Source organism: Podarcis erhardii (assembly GCF_964252035.2).
Source record: "Podarcis erhardii genome assembly, chromosome: 1".
Lineage (NCBI taxonomy): Eukaryota > Metazoa > Chordata > Lepidosauria > Squamata > Lacertidae > Podarcis > Podarcis erhardii.
In genome coordinates, this window is record NC_138497.1 from 43364019 (window position 1) to 43380796 (window position 16778).

Below are 16778 nucleotides of genomic sequence, written 5' to 3' on the forward strand. Positions count from 1 at the left end.
GCTATTAACGTTTCCCTTTTTTAAAGGGAAATTCCCTTATTCCGAATAGGATTCCTCGCAAGAAAGGGGGAAAGTTGATAGCTATGATTCAAATGATGTGCATGCATGGCATCGTCTGATTATGTAGGGCAGGGCTTACCTCCCACCCCCCCATATTTTGTTCAAGTTGGCACTCCTGCGACAAATTACCCCAGAAGGAGCACGATGCGTCCCCCACCAGAGGTATTACCCCTCCTTTAACATCCCATATACTATATTTCAAAGCCACGTGTGTGCACATGTGCCTGTGCATCAACATTCCAAGAGTGAATTGTGTGAGGAGAAACGACCAGGGGTAGCGTTTGGCTTTCAAGTTCCTCTCTTCCCCAATATGTGTTCTGCAGATGCGGCCACTGAGTCCAGACCTCTTCAACCTGCTGTGACTACAAGGTCTAGACTACTACCCTGAGTGGACCCCTGTCCCTCGAAATCTACCAATGCCCCAGATGTTGTTGGACTACAACTCCCATCATCCTTGAGCTCTGGCCTTGCTAGCTAGGGTTGATGGGAGTTGTAGTTCAAGAACATCTGGGGACCCACAGGTTGAGAAAGGCTGCCTCAGAACTTTTGAAGGGAGCGGGACGTGGCTTAAGAGGAAGGCACGCGTAGGCCCCGCCCCGCTACAATCCGCTAACGAGCCCCGGACGAGCGCCAAACAAGGGAGCATGCGCGCTGGAGGCCTCCGCCCTTCCAAGACGTCGCTACGCGCGTGCGCGTCCGTTGCGTCACGCAGTGGCGGGCTCGTCTGAATCCGGAACGGGGACGGAGGGACCGGAGTGTGTGAGCGGAGGTGAGTCTGTGGGCCGCTCCTCCCGTTCGCCCTCGCGGGACGTAGAAACGGCCTTTCTCCGCCATCCCCCCTCCGAATGGCGTCCGTCGTTGTTGGGTCACTGAAAGGCCCAGGGAGCGGGCTGGCCTCGGGCTTCCCGGCCTCCCTGAGAAACGGAGAAGCTAAGGAATAAGGAGCTGCTCGCGAGGCCTCCTGTTCCGTGTGCTTTTGCCTCTGCTGCGCTACCTTGTTTGCTTATTGCGGTTTACGCGCCGCCTTTCTTCCCCGAGCAGCCCAGGGAAAGCGCAGTTAACAAAGCCAAAACACCCTGAAACGATTTGGGCTCTCTAAAAACAGAGGCAAGCTTGAAAACAAACACGTGAAAGCAGTTACACTTGAAAACTGTTACGTGGCAGTTCGCCAATAAAACGTGAATACAAAATGTGGGAAGGTGAGTTAAGCGCAAGCCTCTACTCCAAAGCGAGTGAGCGAACCTCTCTGGTGTTACAGTAGTGGTGGTGGTAGCAGCGTCCTGTGTGACCATAAGGTTATAGCAGTAAGATGAAATCGTTGTTTACAAAAAAATTACATCACTGAAATTGCATAACTCCTGCATTAGGTACTTCCTGTTTTGATAGGAGCATTGACTGATGTGCGCCATGGCCATGCAATTGCAACGTGAGGAAGATGAAAGTCTGGAAACATCAACAGAGGAGGGACGCTTTGGTCCTCAGCCCATTTCACGGCTAGAGGTATGTGACCAATGGGGAACTTAAGGTTATAAAATGCACGCTTGCGATTAAATGTCTATAGTGGCCCAAACTTTCTGGAACTCAATCTTTAAAATGTTAAAGTACAAGATTCATTGCAATTGCTCATATCATTTTTAATAAAATATACACAGGCACAGATATACACAGCAATATGTACCTCAGAGACCTGCTTTTTGCCAGTGACAGCTTTATTAAAACTTTACTGAAAGTTGTTTATCTGATCAGTCTTTGAAGGAATGAAAATATAGCAATTTTAAAATCAGTTGTATCCAATTCTAAAATGTAATGTTTTTAGAAGCAATATTATGCATGAAGTGAGAGTTAACACTTAAAGCAAAACCCCATGTGTGTCTACTGTACCTTTTGAGTTCAATGCTACTTACTGCCAGAGAAGTACAAAATTATGTTAAAATGTGATAAGCTGCAACTGAAGTGATTTATTCAAGAATCTTAATGTTTCATACTAAATAATATATATTGTCTTGTATAGCAATGTGGTATTAATGCCAATGATGTGAAGAAGTTAGAAGAAGCTGGATTTCACACAGTTGAAGCTGTTGCCTATGCACCAAAGAAGGAATTGCTCAATATTAAAGGCATAAGTGAAGCTAAAGCAGATAAAATCCTGGTAATTATACTTAACACTGTTATAATATATATATATTGTTTTCAAGAGGCTATGGGAATACAATGCTCTTTGAAAGTTTTTCAAGTAAGAAATGAATGCATACTTTTTCTAAGTCTTATTATAGTATAGTTTGGAATAAACAATCCTAGCGACGAAAAGAGTAGGAGTTTTAATATAGGGATGCAGGTGTTTATTACTCAGTCTTTTGATTTTACCGTGTTTCTCAGGCAGAAGCAGCAAAATTGGTGCCAATGGGATTCACCACAGCAACAGAGTTTCATCAGCAGAGGTCAGAGATCATTCAAATCACAACTGGGTCCAAAGAACTTGATAAACTGCTTCAAGGTATATATCTTGGTGTAACCCTTGATTTTTTTAATGTAATTTTATCACACATTATAAATACAAAACCAAATATGGAATAGTTGTTATAGGCGTACATATAAAATGCATATTTAAGTGTTTACGGGCTGCCTTTCAGGGCATAGCCTTCATAAGTTGGTGTAGAGAGCTAGATAATATATATAAAGATCATAGCAAACACTCATGCAGCAGCTTATAAAGTAAGATATGCACATAGCTCACTTATATAGCTTCAAAGTGCTATGTAGGCTGGATCCTTATAGACACTTTACCTGACAGTATGTCCTCTTGAAATCAATTGAGCTTCTGAGTAAACATGCCTCCTTAAAGACTAGGGCGATCTGCATCCCTGCTTCACAAAACATTTTTGATTTGTTCATTATAAATCATTCCATAGCTGGGAAACCAGTTCAAAAATAATTTCAATAGTAACTTCACAAAGAAATGTACATCTAGTTGAATAGTACTAAATACTTTTTCTTCCCATTTTATTATTAAAAAGTGGCTGTTATATAATTTACTTGTCATTTAAGAACTTTAATCTAAATTCTGTCCTCAAGAGTTCTGTGATACTCTGACATTGCTGTTTATATGATTATTGATAAGAATCTGAAGTATGTTGCATTTCTTTCTTGTAAAGGAGGAATAGAAACTGGGTCTATTACGGAGATGTTTGGGGAATTCCGCACGGGAAAGACTCAGTTGTGTCTCACACTGGCAGTAACCTGCCAGGTAAGTGGCTTACATAAGTACTGGACAAAAAAATTAAACTCCCCCCCCCCCGGTTTTATGCATTTTTTAATGAATTGAAGTATAATTTGCACGATTAGAAAGACAGTGCATGAGATCTTGTGATACTGAAGGCTGAGCTAGACATTTAGCAGACTTAGATTTGAAACTTTAGGCACCCCTGAGCAAAGGCACCCCTGCAAAGAGATGGGAGGAAGTGCAATCTGCAGAAAGAGAATGCTTGCTTAACTCTTCTTAAAACTTCTGTTCGCTGTGATGTGGCAAATGCACCCAGCACACTTTTAGATTAAGCAGCTGATAGAAATGAGGATTATAGCGGGGGGGGAGGGTCCAGGGTGCAAAACACACCCTTCCCTCACTTCCTTGCAGTGTTTCCTAATCACAGAAACTTCCAGGTCTTGATCTTTCTTCAAATGGATAGTTCAGCTTTCAACTTCCAGGATAAGCACACCCTAACACTATTCCTATCCCCTGGAGATGATACCTCTCAAATAAGGGTTGTGGAGCAGGGCTTCTTAACCAATTTTAATCAATGTGTGAGTTTACCTGGTTACGTCTGTCCCATAAGTTTTGTTAAATAACTTATTTAAGGTTTAAAATTTACTGTTCATATAATGGGTTTATTTTTTATTTGCAGCTTTGCCATCCTCTAATGTTTCCCTTAGACTTGCCTCTCATATGCGTTCATCTTCTAATATACCCTTTTCCTCACTATCTTTCTCACTGTCCTTATAAAAAAAATAATAATAAAAATCTAAGCATTAGTGGCAAAATCACCAATCTTTACTTTTGTCTCCCAGATTGTCTAGAATTGCAGACATGTTTTTCCCCTGTTCCTGCATGATCCTGAGATAATACTTTAATTAAACATTAAGCTGTATGCACATTATAGAAAGATGCTCTTTGGTTTAAGTTTCCCAGAGATTAAAACGTTGTTGTGACTAACTGGATTCCCACCCTTTTTTTGTTAGCTCCCTGTTGATCGAGGCGGTGCTGAAGGGAAGGCCATGTACATTGACACAGAGGGCACATTTCGTCCAGAGCGATTGCTTGCTGTGGCTGAGAGGTCTGTTGTTGGAATAATTGGTGTTGCATCCAGAGTTCTGTAGAGGATTGTATAACAATACTGCCATCTACTGACAGTTGATGAAATAAATGCATGGTACTCTGTATCAAGTCCATAGTGAACTTGATTTATTGTTAAACATTTCCCACTGAAAGTGACATATCATTTGCTCGGGTCAAACCTGTTTAATAGATTTTTATTCCATTTTTCAGATGAATCTCCTCACAAAGGGACAAGCATAACACTAACAATACAAAAGCACAATTTAAAACTTTTGTAACACCTCAGAACATTACAAATAGCCACTACATTAAAACCACAGTCTACCCAGCACAGTCATATAAACAGAATTAATTAGATTAAATGTGAGAATATGCTATTTGAAAAAGAAAACTATTTGAAAAGTCACACGGATTTGGCTACATGCTTCTACAAAAATGGACTTGGAGAAGTGATAGTTATATTAATTAACATGATAGTTACATTGCTTCCTGGGCAAACTTGAAAAGCTTGAGTTTTCTTTAAAGGGGATTGAATAAAAGTGCACATTTGTAAGCTTGAATGCAACAAAGCAGAGAAATCTGACAAAATTATCTCTGGTACGTCAGTTGCAGAGATTAGCAGGAAGGGTAATAAAGAAAAGCTGTTCTATATACAGTGGTACCTCAGGTTACATACGCTTCAGGTTACAGACTCTGCTAACCCAGAAATAGTGCTTCAGGTTAAGAACTTTGCTTCAGGATGAGAACAGAAATCGTGCTCCGGCAGCGTGGCAGCAGCAGGAGGCCCCATTAGCTAAAGTGGTGCTTCAGGTTAAGAACAGTTTCAGGTTAAGAACGGACCTCCGGAACAAATTAAGTACTTAACCTGAGGTACCACTGTAAATGGAACATATAACATGGAAGTACTTTTTTAAAAAGCAAAGTTTGCTTTATTAAGAGTTCTTTTTATCCAAAGTACAATATGGTGGAAATGTAGCAAGAGATACTCTTCGTCAAGCAAGCTTTGATCAGATTTATTTAAAAGGTGTCTTATAATGCCTGCCACTTTGTTAGGCAGAATCACATTCTCTTTTGTTTGGTTTATTTCCTAGGTATGGCTTATCCGGCAGTGATGTGCTTGATAATGTGGCGTATGCACGAGGATTTAACACAGACCATCAGACCCAGCTTCTTTACCAAGCATCTGCTATGATGACTGAATCAAGGTAACCTCAGTAGAGGGGACTTTATTCTTTAAGAAAGTGTATCTGCTAAGCCCAACTCCAACTGACAGAGCAGACGAATACCATGGTAAAGGCAATGACCAATTGACTTGCAACTGCACACATCGCGGCAACCCAGATGTGGGCAGAAGAGGGGGTAGGGTTTGCTTATGTGACCTGCCAACACACACAGGGCTCAGGAATGTAACCCCTATTCAAATTCACCATTGCCTGTAGTATCAGAAGCTGCTGATTGGGGCTGAACTAATAGTGTTGAGTAGAACTAATAGAATTGCACTCTCACCATCCAGATGCAGACCTTAGTCATGTACCACTCAAGGTTGCGTTTCTATTTTAAAACAGGGTAGGGTCCGGACTAGAATGGGTCTAAGGCAGAGGTTTTCAACCTTTTTGAGTCCATGGCTCCCTTGACCAACTACATTTGTTCTGTGGCGCCCCAATGGGGCTCAGGAGCCCACTTATATCAACCCTTGCCTGCAGAGCTAGCAGACCCTCACCGCTTTTCAAACACCCTCTCTTGTGGAGTATTGCCTCAGCCCCCTCTCTTCTCCCCTCTCCTTGGGAGTCCTCCAGGCAGTCGCTGCTGACCCCCCCCCTGCCCCGCCCCGCCCCAAAGAGAGGTGCTTCCTCACGCTGCCCCACAGGGGCTTGGGACTTGTCTGTCCATTCCCATCAGCAAGGGCTGGCGGACTGGCTGGCTGGGCTTCCTCCCCCACTTGCTTACTCCGAGGCCACCTCAGCTCCTGGCAACCAGCACCCTGACCAGCCCCAGAGGCACCATTCACCTGGGGAGCTTGTAGCCAGGGCTGCTGCAACAAACAGTTGTGCAAGCCTTTGGGAAGCAGAGACGCGATAGGGCATCAGAAGGAAGGAAAGAGGGACTGAGGCCATTGTTACCCACAGCACCCCTGACCATCATTCAAGGCATCCCAAGGTGCAGTGGCACACTGGTTGAAAACCACTGGTCTAAGAAATCAGTTGAGGACCCTCTGGAACAGCATAGAAAGTAGTACTGGGGGCTGCATGAGGAAAGGGGGAGAATTGGCAAAATCCAGTTGGATAACCAATTTTCTTCACAAATGAAAGAATGTGTATTATCCAGTAACAAGGTTAACTAGCAAACAAAACTTTTAGAATAACTAAGAACCAAAGCAGTTTCTAGTAAATAAGATTTGAAGGCATACCTTGGTGGAGACACACAGTTATTGAACTTGCTCTCCCTAAAATGGAGTTTCACCAGTGTTCTCCTCTGCCCCCATTTTTCTTTGACATATATAACTGCATCTATTTTTTAAGCTGGCTTTTAAGATCTGATCTGCAGTTCTTCTTAAACCTAGTGTATTTGTTCTATTTTTATTGCTATGATTTATTATTATTGTTTCCATTTTTAACTAAATGATTTTTACTCTGGTTTTATTGTATTTTTGTTGTAAGATGATTTAGTTATAAATAGAAGAGCTGAGTCTGCATTAAATAAGGGTAAAAACAAAGTTAGAAAGCTGTTTTTATGGGGGAATACTTAATAACACTTACATTTGCTTTCTAAATAACTATTTTAACTAAGTGGCTCACTTGCGCAAAAAACCTCTTCTCATGCAAATGGAATTCCCCTTACCTCCCTCACCTTTTCCAGAGGGTTGGGGGACTCAGGAGCAAATTGCTGGTGGAGGAAGAGGAAGTACCAACACATCCATTAGTGTGGCACTGGATCTCACAGAACTTACTGTATTTAGTTAAAATAGTTCTTTAGAACATTGCCAGCTGATTTGTCAGTAAGCCACATTCTAAGCAGCAAAATAGATAACACCCCTTACTACCACTGACAAGATGAATTCCAAGTTGGCTGTTTCCTTCTGTCCCAAATATTTCATGGAACAATGTTACCTGTTTTACAGAAAGGAAGCTACAGGTATTGATCCTGGTATTGCTTAGCCAATTACAAGAACTTGTTTCATCTTTTATAGTTTTAAAGTAGTATTACCTTGAGGGAAGATGATGGATTTTCATCATTAAGAATTTCCGCCAAACAGTAAGGTTTTAGAATTTAGTGAATACAAAGAGAGAAAACAAGATGGCATTTGAGCTTGAGTTTTTTTCAACCAAATATGATTTTAGGTAAAGATTGTGTGGTTACAGCTACATCTTTTCTCTGACAGATAATTAGTTCCATTGAATTTGCTTAAGACAGGCCAAGCTGCACACAAAAGTAAGATTAATCTCTTCCAGCCAGGAGTGGAAATCTATGCATAGTAATGCCCACCTGTTGCATTCTTTCAGGTATGCTTTGCTGATAGTGGATAGTGCTACAGCCCTTTACCGGACAGATTACTCTGGCCGTGGTGAACTGTCAGCCAGACAGATGCATTTGGCCAGATTTCTACGTATGTTGCTTCGAATTGCAGATGAGGTAAATTAATAATCTGACCTACCTGTCATTTTTCTTCCAGTTGCAAAGTTCAGGGCAAGTGTTTCTGGACACGCTTATACTGGTGAATAGGAACAGATGACTGGAAAATATTTTTACATCAAAGAAATTAAAAATGATCACATGTTTTTTTTCTATGGCAGTTTGGTGTGGCAGTAGTCATCACGAACCAGGTGGTAGCACAAGTAGATGGAGCTGCAATGTTTGCTGCAGATCCCAAGAAACCTATTGGAGGAAATATCATTGCACATGCTTCAACAACTAGGTAAAATGTCAAATTATTAGTCTCTTGTCTGCATTACTTTTTCAGGTTATCCTTTGACCAAGTGTGAAATGTTTATATGGTTGGAGGTCTATATGTGGAGCTTAGTAGTTTCATTCTTGGAGCAAGAACAGGTTTTCTTCTTCAGGCAGAATTCAAAAGTTGATATGATCATCATTTTCAGTTTGTGCCCTAGCTCAAAGCAGTTGACAGCTTTAACAAAATGTAAGATACATTGAAACATGATGGCTTAAAGATATAAAGCCACAAACTAATTCCTAAAAATGGCCAGATTTGTATCAAGTGTACCTTAAAAAAAAAAAAAGTTCCTGAGCTCAAGGATAGCCAGAATTGAGTGACTTTGTGCCAACCAGCCATCTCAATAGGTTTATAGAGGACATCGGCTGAGAACTGTTTGATGGACAGTTATGACAGGAAAATAAGGGAGGGGCATACTTTTCAAACAGTGTTGGGTCTGTTAAATTGATTTATGGTGAAACTTGATGGTAGTAGAGATGCAGTGCAAACTAGAAGCACTGGCAGTCGTGTGCTTCCAGTAACCCTTTCTCATCAGTAGGTGGCCTGTGTTAGTCTTTTCTCACTATGTCTCGAAAACAGCTTTCAGAGAGCACTTTGCAGATATAGCCTCAAGGTTATGTAGACAGAAAAGCAGTTGCTGAGTGTGAATGTGATAGAAAGGCCTCACAGTTGACTTTCCAGGTGGTATTGGTGAAGGTGTTTATGAGAAATTAATATAAACATAAATGCAATTATCACTAGGAAGTTGCTCCATCATGCCACCTGATGCAAGCTAGGGTGGTCCTATGATTTGGAAGCAAACAGGGCCACCCAAAATGAAGGTAGTGGTTTTTGCATTCTTGAGGCAACTCCCTTGGTATGCAGAAGTATATTAGTTTGCCAACTAAAAGAAATATTTGTAAACATAAACCAATCAACAGTTTTCAGGGCCTATAGACTGTTAAGGGCAATTGAATTCTGAAAGTGACCATTGAAATAGATACAAGTAAAAGAAAAATGGAGGGAAGGAATTGGTCTGCTTCAGCCCTTAGGACTGCAGGAGGAGAATGTATGTCATGTCATTCTTGCACTAAAAAGGGAAGCAAGGCAAAAGAACATCTACACCCCACCCCACCAATCTCATTCCCCAGAACCCCTCAGCAATAAAGCACTGGTTTCATGCTGGCTGCTAGCCTTGAACTAGTGTTCTTCAGCACATTATAGCACAACAAGAGAAGGTTTCAGAAAAGTGGAGGAGAAAAAAGTGTCCTTTTTCCTTTTACACATCATGAAAGCCCCCAACCCACTACCCTAAAGCACTATGAGGTTCCAGGCTGAAGGAGTTCTCCTGTAAGTGGCTGGAGATGTGCTGTAACATTCTACTGTGAATCCCCATTTGCTTGTCTGGGGTTGGGAGGAGCTACCTTTCATGGTCTCCTTAACTGTCCTGTTCCAAAATAACTTCTGATTAAGTTATTATGAAGCAGGCTAGCTGACCAGGGAGCAGTGAGACACAAACTGCTGTGGATTATTGAATATGATAAGACTGCACAGTTGGATGTTGCGTCATATATCAATCTCTACTTGAAAGATAAATTTGCATGTTGAATGTAACTCAGCATTTGTACATGCCTACAAATTGCCCTTCACCTAACTGCCTGTAGAAAGAAAGAATTGTCCCCCGTTCTCTTTTCTAGCCTTAAGTTCTAGAAGACATCAGGTTGCTTCACCCCCTCAAAGAGGAAATAAATAGACCTGAGTCTATAGACCTCAATTCCTGTTGTTCCTCTGTGAGAGAGTACTGCTCAGTTGGGGGGGTGGGAGGGAGAGGAGGAAGGAAGTAGAGAACAAGGAATCCTCACAACTCAGCAGGTTAGTTGTTATATTAATAGTCGTACCTGTTTGTTTGCCTGCCTGCTTGCCTTCCCACTCAGAAAGGAATGCTGCAACCATTTTCAACCTGCTGTGAGAATAAGCTCTTTGCCTCACTTACCCATTCTCACCCCCTTAATTCACAATAATTTATCACAGGTGGGGAGAATTAACTTGTAGATAATTGATCTGGAGTCGCATGGCTGCTAAGTATTTTTACTTTAAATAGATAAACAGTTGCAATTGAATAAATGCATTAATTTCTTCCTGCCAGGCTGTACTTGAGAAAAGGTCGGGGTGAAACTAGAATATGCAAAATCTATGATTCGCCTTGCCTCCCTGAAGCAGAAGCCATGTTTGCTATTAATCCTGATGGAATAGGAGATGCTAAAGACTGAAGAATACCATATTTCAATTTGCAAGAAGAGAGTGGTCAAAAATGGCTCTCCTTTCCATATGATCCTTCAAGATGATTCTTCCACCATAGCTTTAGGCTTCAGACTGCCAGAGAAAGCTTCCATACACTATACTTGGACTGACTACTCCTGCTGGTGTTGCTGCAACTAGTTGCAAAACAAACCTCAAGGACTGTTTGTCCTGCTGACCCACATCTGATGTTTGTCGTCGTGGTGGATCCTTCCATTGTTTAATACAGTAATGTGGTGAGAAACAACTTAAACATTTACAAAATGTGTGCAAAGCTTATGGATACAGAAAGTATGAAATACTGAACATTTCCTGGTTATAGTGACTGATGCCAAAGCAGAATGGAACAAGTATGTTCAGTAAAGGAGATTTGCTTATCCTAAAATTCAGGCAGCTGCCAGTTCAGATTAGAGGCTTTTTAATAAAGGCATTAGCAGAGAACCTGTTTGAACTGATAGCTCTACATCTTTAGAACAGAAACTGAAATTAACTTTTTTTATTACTCTGTTTGCACTGCTGTAAATTGAGATGTTATTTGCATCAACCCAGAAAAGCTTGGCATCTTTCTATGTAACAGCGTTGCTGAGATGTGCTCTGCATCTTTATCTTCTGCCTGTAAATACTTTCTAGACAATTTGATTTAATTAAAGTTAATCATACACATCTAGCAGTTTGGCTTTAGCAATCGGTGCCTGTTGTGTTCTTACTCTTATTCATTGCTCTGTGGCAAACACAAATGTACGGGAAATCATATTTAAACTCCTGTAAGCCCCAGATAATAAGGCCTAACAATAAGTATCTGGAGAGCACCATGTTGGCAACCTCAGACATAGATTACATGTGGATCCCAATGAAAGAATAATCTAGGCAGTTTGTTATGCTTTGCAACAGAAAAATCAAAATGATTCTAATGCAGACATTTCATTTGTATGCTTTGGATTAGAAATGTTGGAAGCTACTTTATACTGAGTCAAACCATTGGTCCCTCTAGCTCAGTAATGTCTGCACAATACTGAGCTAGAGCTTTGGACATAGAGTCTCTCTTAGATGGCAGGGGTTGAACCCAGGCGCATGTGCATGCAAAACAAATGCTCTGCTCCAGAGCTCTCATCTTTCCCTGGAGCACTGAGTTGCATTGTTTTAACTTCTACAAATTCAGTGGATTTTCACAAAGGTCTAGTGGGTGAAAAGCAAGCAAGGTAGACATGAGCGGCCCAGAGGACAAACAAAAGCCCATTTAGCATTGCTTACCAGAGCTTTAAACAAGCACTTAAGATTCAGACCTCCTCCCTACAAGAATGACACTTTTGCTGAGGTGCCTGTATCATTAAAAATGCTGTCACATAATGGGTAAGCAAAATGTCAGTGCTGCAATATGCATAGCACATATGCACATAAGACTTGCATTTTTGTGATTGCTTCTCACATTGTTTTTTTTCTTACTTTCATCTTAAAAACAGAGGAAAACAACCACAGGTGTTAATGAGAGCCTTAGTAAAACAGCACATAAAGTTCTTCCTGAGCTTCTCTACTATCTGTGTAATAACAACTACACATCTAATTGTTCCAGCCAATACCCTACACATGTTTTAAGCATGCAGGCATTCACAGAGTAGTGTAAAAGAGAGACTATGACTCATTAATAACACTAACTTTTAGAATCTCAAGTGAACTCCATTACTACACCTAGTGAACACCAACCCTATCATAACTAATTGCAGCAGTAAAGAGTTTGTTGAAACAACTGGCGTTCTTTTAAAAAACTGAATTCAAAGGTTTACACAATTCATACAACTCTATCTGCAGTCTTATAAGGTCTAGCTGAAATACTGTGGCAGTGTAAACAAATGATAAATGCAGCAGTAAATTAAAGCTTTGCTGGAATCTTCAGGTACAGAAATCATGTAGAATGGAAAGGGAATGACATTTTTTATTTTCTAAAATGGTGTTAAGTAAATTCTATGTTGTATGCCAGTGGGCCTGTTTTTTAATATTTAAGTTTTAAGTTACATTCAAGTTTCATATATTTCAGTGGGCCATGTTTTCAGGGATCAAATATGTTTGCAGTTCATCTGATGCCAACTAGCTAAATACTACATAATGTGCATTTTATCTCTGCTTATCACTGAGTTGTACAGCCATGTGTCTGCACTGTAGATGAAGGCAATCACAAAGACAACAGAAGCTTCCCTTGTGTGCCTCCTAGAGGCATCCGGTTCGCTATTCGATGAGAACCGGAAGCTAGACTAGATGGGTCTTTAGTCTTAATCCTCTTCTTACATTATGTTCCTCTGCACCACATTGTTTTTGTCTTTTGGAAAACTTATTTCCTATGCTTCCAGTTTAGTGCCGAGTCTCCTATCACATGGCAAGGTGATTAGCAGTTGAATTGCTCACTATTTTTCTGCCCCATGTGCCTGATTATGGGCAAAGGCTACACAATGTGCAGATAGTGCTTTTTAATGGCAACTGAAATATTTCACTAGAACCTAAACAGATGTTTAGATGTAACTTACTTTAAAAATCAGAAATTAGCTGATATACAAATAGTCTGAGATCCTAAATGTATTGTACCAGTTCTTAAGGACTGCACGGGTTTTAAAGAAATTTGACTAATCAAAACTCCATGTGTTGAACATGAGTTTCTGGTTTTGTGTTTTTCTCCCGAGGATGGTTTGACAGCTGGAGAAGAGGCTAGGCATCCTGCTGCCTAAACTGACCCAAACTGTTTGAGTACACTGGTTTAGTTACCAGTCACGAACATCCTGCTGCCACTCTTTGGAGGTCTAACACATCTGCTCTACATATCCAAGAAAACTGGCAACACCATGGGGTATACAATTAGCATGTTGTACACAAATTAAACTGCTGCCTAATATATGTGAGATGTCGAGGAACCGCAGAGCCAGAGGAACTGAGCCAGCATCTCAGTTGGATGAAGAAATAGGGAGTTAGCGTTGAGAAATCTGTTCTATAATTTCTGGAAAGAAAATCCACATCTTGTAACAAGTTTGCGGGCAGAGAGCTGGCTGAATTTGACACTGTGTGTGGTCAGAGAAGTCTAGTTCTTTGCCCAGCTTTTCAGAAGCATATGATAATTTTTTCCATATGTTGGCTTAATTGGCCTAAAAATAGGGAGATTGATGGCATGAATTAGAAATCTCTTAATTTTTGCGAACATTTTTATATAAGCAGTACCCAGTATTAGGGATACTCCGAGAAGACCCAGTGAAATCAATGGACTTAGTTACTCAAGCTCATTGACTTCAGTTGGTCTAGTCTTGAGTGTGACTTACCATGTGAGATGTCACCAATGCATTATACAGTAGTTGCATGCTACACCCACTCTGAATATTGATTTCCAGGGCACAGATGTATCTTTGAAATGTAGTGTGGGTGATAGAAGTATCCAGTTAAATAGCACAATGGAAGTGGTGGCACCTTCTGTTAATCTACCTGGAAAAAAATGCAGGCTGAAGGGGATGATCCTGCAACCTTTCCTTCCATATTCTGTGCACATGTTTCTCCCGGTGAAAGTACGGTTGGTGCCTACCTGAAGCAACACTTTCCACGACCCTCAGTTGATTGAAAGGGAGTTGGGTTCAGATCTCAGTGTCTGAAGTGATGGAGGTGGGTGCTAAGAGATTCCATTTCAGTAACACGGCCAATCCCAGAGAAGCCAGCAGGAGCCCCTGGGAGAGTTTTCTTTGTGAAGGTTAGGGTTGCCCTGGAATGGGTTTGCCCAGAGAGAGAGGTCCGAGCCTTGGAAAGCAGCATGGTTACAGCAGTGTCCGGCAAGATCTCAGTGGCCCTTGAAAATCTGAGGGAGAGGGTCTAAATCTCGTACCCATAGCCACAGCAAGTCTCCAAGGTGAACAGCCTCTGGCATGGTAAGAATTTATACAACTTGATGTTGGCAGGGGTCCTGCTAAATGAAATAGCTTTGTGCAGTAGTCTATATCAGTGTTTCCCAACCTTTTTTGGGCAAAGGCACACTTGTTTCATGAAAAAAATCTCGAGGCACACCACCATTAGAAAATGTTTAAAAAATTAACTCTGTGCCTATATTGACTATATATACAGTGGTGCCCCGCAAGACGAATGCCTCGCAAGACTGAAAACCCGCAGGACGAAAGGGTTTTCCGTTTTTTGAGGCACTTCACAAGATGAATTTCCCTATGGGCTTGCTTCGCAAGAAGAAAGCCTATAGGGAAATCTCCGGGGACCTCTTTTAAATGCTGGCGGTGGGGAGCAAAGCCTTCCCCCCCCTCCGGCCTTCAGAAGAGGTCCAGGAAGGCCGGCGGGGGCCGAAAGGCTTTGCTCCCCACCGCCAGCATTTTAAAAGCAGTCCAGGATAGCAGGGAAGCGCTTCCCGCTATCCTGGACGGCTTTTGAAGGCAGGCGGGGGGAGCAAAGACTTTTGTTCCCCCGCCCGCCTTCAGAAGAGGTCCAGGACCTCTTCTGAAGGCAGGCGGGGGGTGAAAGTCTTTGCTCCCCCCTGCCTGCCTTCCCAGGAGAGCGGAGAAACGCAGCGTGTTTCTCCGCTGTCCCGGACAGCTTTTGAAGGCAGGCAGACGGGAGCAAAGACTTTCGCCCCCCGCCCGCCTTCAGAAGAGGTCCAGGACCTCTTCTGAAGGCGGGCGGGGGGTGAAAGTCTTTGCTCCCCCCTGCCTGCCTTCCCGGGAGAGCGTAGAAACGCAGCACGTTTCTCCTCTGTCCCGGACGGCTTTTGAAGGGGGGGAGCAAAGACTTTCCGCTCTCCTGGGAAGGCAGGCACGGGGGAGCAAAGACCTTTGCCCCCCGCCCGCCTTCAGAAGAGGCCCTGGACCTCTTCTGAAGGCGGGCGGGGGGCGAAAGTCTTTGCTCCCCTCTGCCTGCCTTCAAAAGCTGTCCGGGACAGCGGAGAAACACGCTGCGTTTCTCCGCTCTCCCGGGAAGGCAGGCAGGGGGGAGCAAAGACTTTCACCCCCCGCCCGCCTTCAGAAGAGGTCCTGGACCTCTTCTGAAGGCGGGCGGGGGGCAAAAGTCTTTGTCCCCCCTGCCTGCCTTCCCGGGGGCTTTTAAATCGCCCCGGGACAGCGGAGAAGTCCTCCGCTGTCCCGGGGCGATTTTTAAATGCTGGCGGTGCACTTCTTGCAGCCGGGTCCCAGGCCCAAGCTGGGCGGGCGAAACCCCGACGGATGCCGGCCTGAGGCGCGCCTAACCCTGCCCCGCCGCAGGGTCGAGGCCTAGCCCTCCTCCAACTGCCCTGCTCCCCGTGCCCGTTTCCTCCGAGGTAAGTGGCTCCAGTGGAGCTGCCTCCCGCCGTGCGCGGACTGGGCGCCCCGGGAAGGCGCAGCGGCGCCCCAACCGCCCCTCTCCGCCTGCGCTCGCTCCTCAGCCGGGCCAGCGGAGCACCGCCTGCCCAGCGCCCGCCACCCAATCGCGCGTCCTGGCGGTGGGAGGAGGGGGCGGCGTCGGCGCCCGGAGCCTGTGAGCCGAGGCGATGTGGGCCGGGCCTAAGCGCTGCCTCTGCCGTCGTTGCTGCCGCTGCTGCCGCCGCCGCCATAATGCTTGTTTGCTTTCAATGAGTGTGCCCTCCCACGGCACACCAGGCAACGTCTCGCGGCACACTAGTGTGCCGCGGAACACCGGTTGGGAAACACTGCACTAGTGTGCCGCGGAACACCGGTTGGGAAACACTGGTCTATATTATGATAGTTTGCAAAACTTTTCTTTCCTGTGTGGACAAACTGAGAACTTCAATATTGTGCTGTTGGGTTCAGCTGTCACTAACAGGACAATCCTTTCTCAATTGTCTTCCTTGTCATAACTGCACCTGCTTTGTTGTTGGCATCCGTCTGTCTCGAGAGACAATGGAGTGCAGCTCCAAAGTGACCTCCCAGGACGCAAGCCTGGGCAGTGTGTATGGAGGTCCTGGGCTGCCCAGTCAAAAAGACTCCCACTCTCAGCCTCACTGATGTGGTCCATAGGAAAGCAGAGCAATACATTCGGCACTGGCGTGGCTGCAGGAGTTGCTGGAAGGAGGCTTACAAGGAGCCATCCAACCATCTTAGGGACTCCACTCCAGATTTGTGTAGAGTTTACTCCTTAGCCTTTTCTTCTCCCAAAGATATCCCACAAGGCAGCAGAGGTTTAGGATCAGTTTTTCTTCTCCTAGAT

The 16778-nt window shown here is 43.5% G+C and overlaps 1 protein-coding gene across 3 annotated transcripts; it reads left to right on the forward strand.

The window, feature by feature from the left end:
- The first annotated feature begins 696 nt into the window (after window positions 1-696).
- Window positions 697-11283, forward strand: RAD51 (RAD51 recombinase). 3 transcript variants are annotated; one of them, XM_081881153.1, is made up of 10 exons: window positions 697-829; window positions 1447-1560; window positions 2072-2209; window positions 2437-2554; window positions 3213-3304; window positions 4294-4388; window positions 5482-5595; window positions 7891-8020; window positions 8182-8303; window positions 10465-11283. In XM_081881153.1, exons 2-10 carry the CDS (start codon window positions 1459-1461, stop codon window positions 10586-10588), a joined length of 1035 nt encoding a protein of 344 aa, XP_081737279.1. In that variant the 5' UTR covers window positions 697-829; window positions 1447-1458; the 3' UTR covers window positions 10589-11283. The 3 variants fall into 3 exon arrangements, with proteins under 3 accessions (XP_081737279.1, XP_081737278.1, XP_081737280.1); XM_081881152.1 differs by having other exon boundaries at window positions 703-829; window positions 1428-1560; XM_081881154.1 differs by having other exon boundaries at window positions 703-829; window positions 1450-1560.
- The last annotated feature ends 5495 nt before the right edge of the window (window positions 11284-16778 follow it).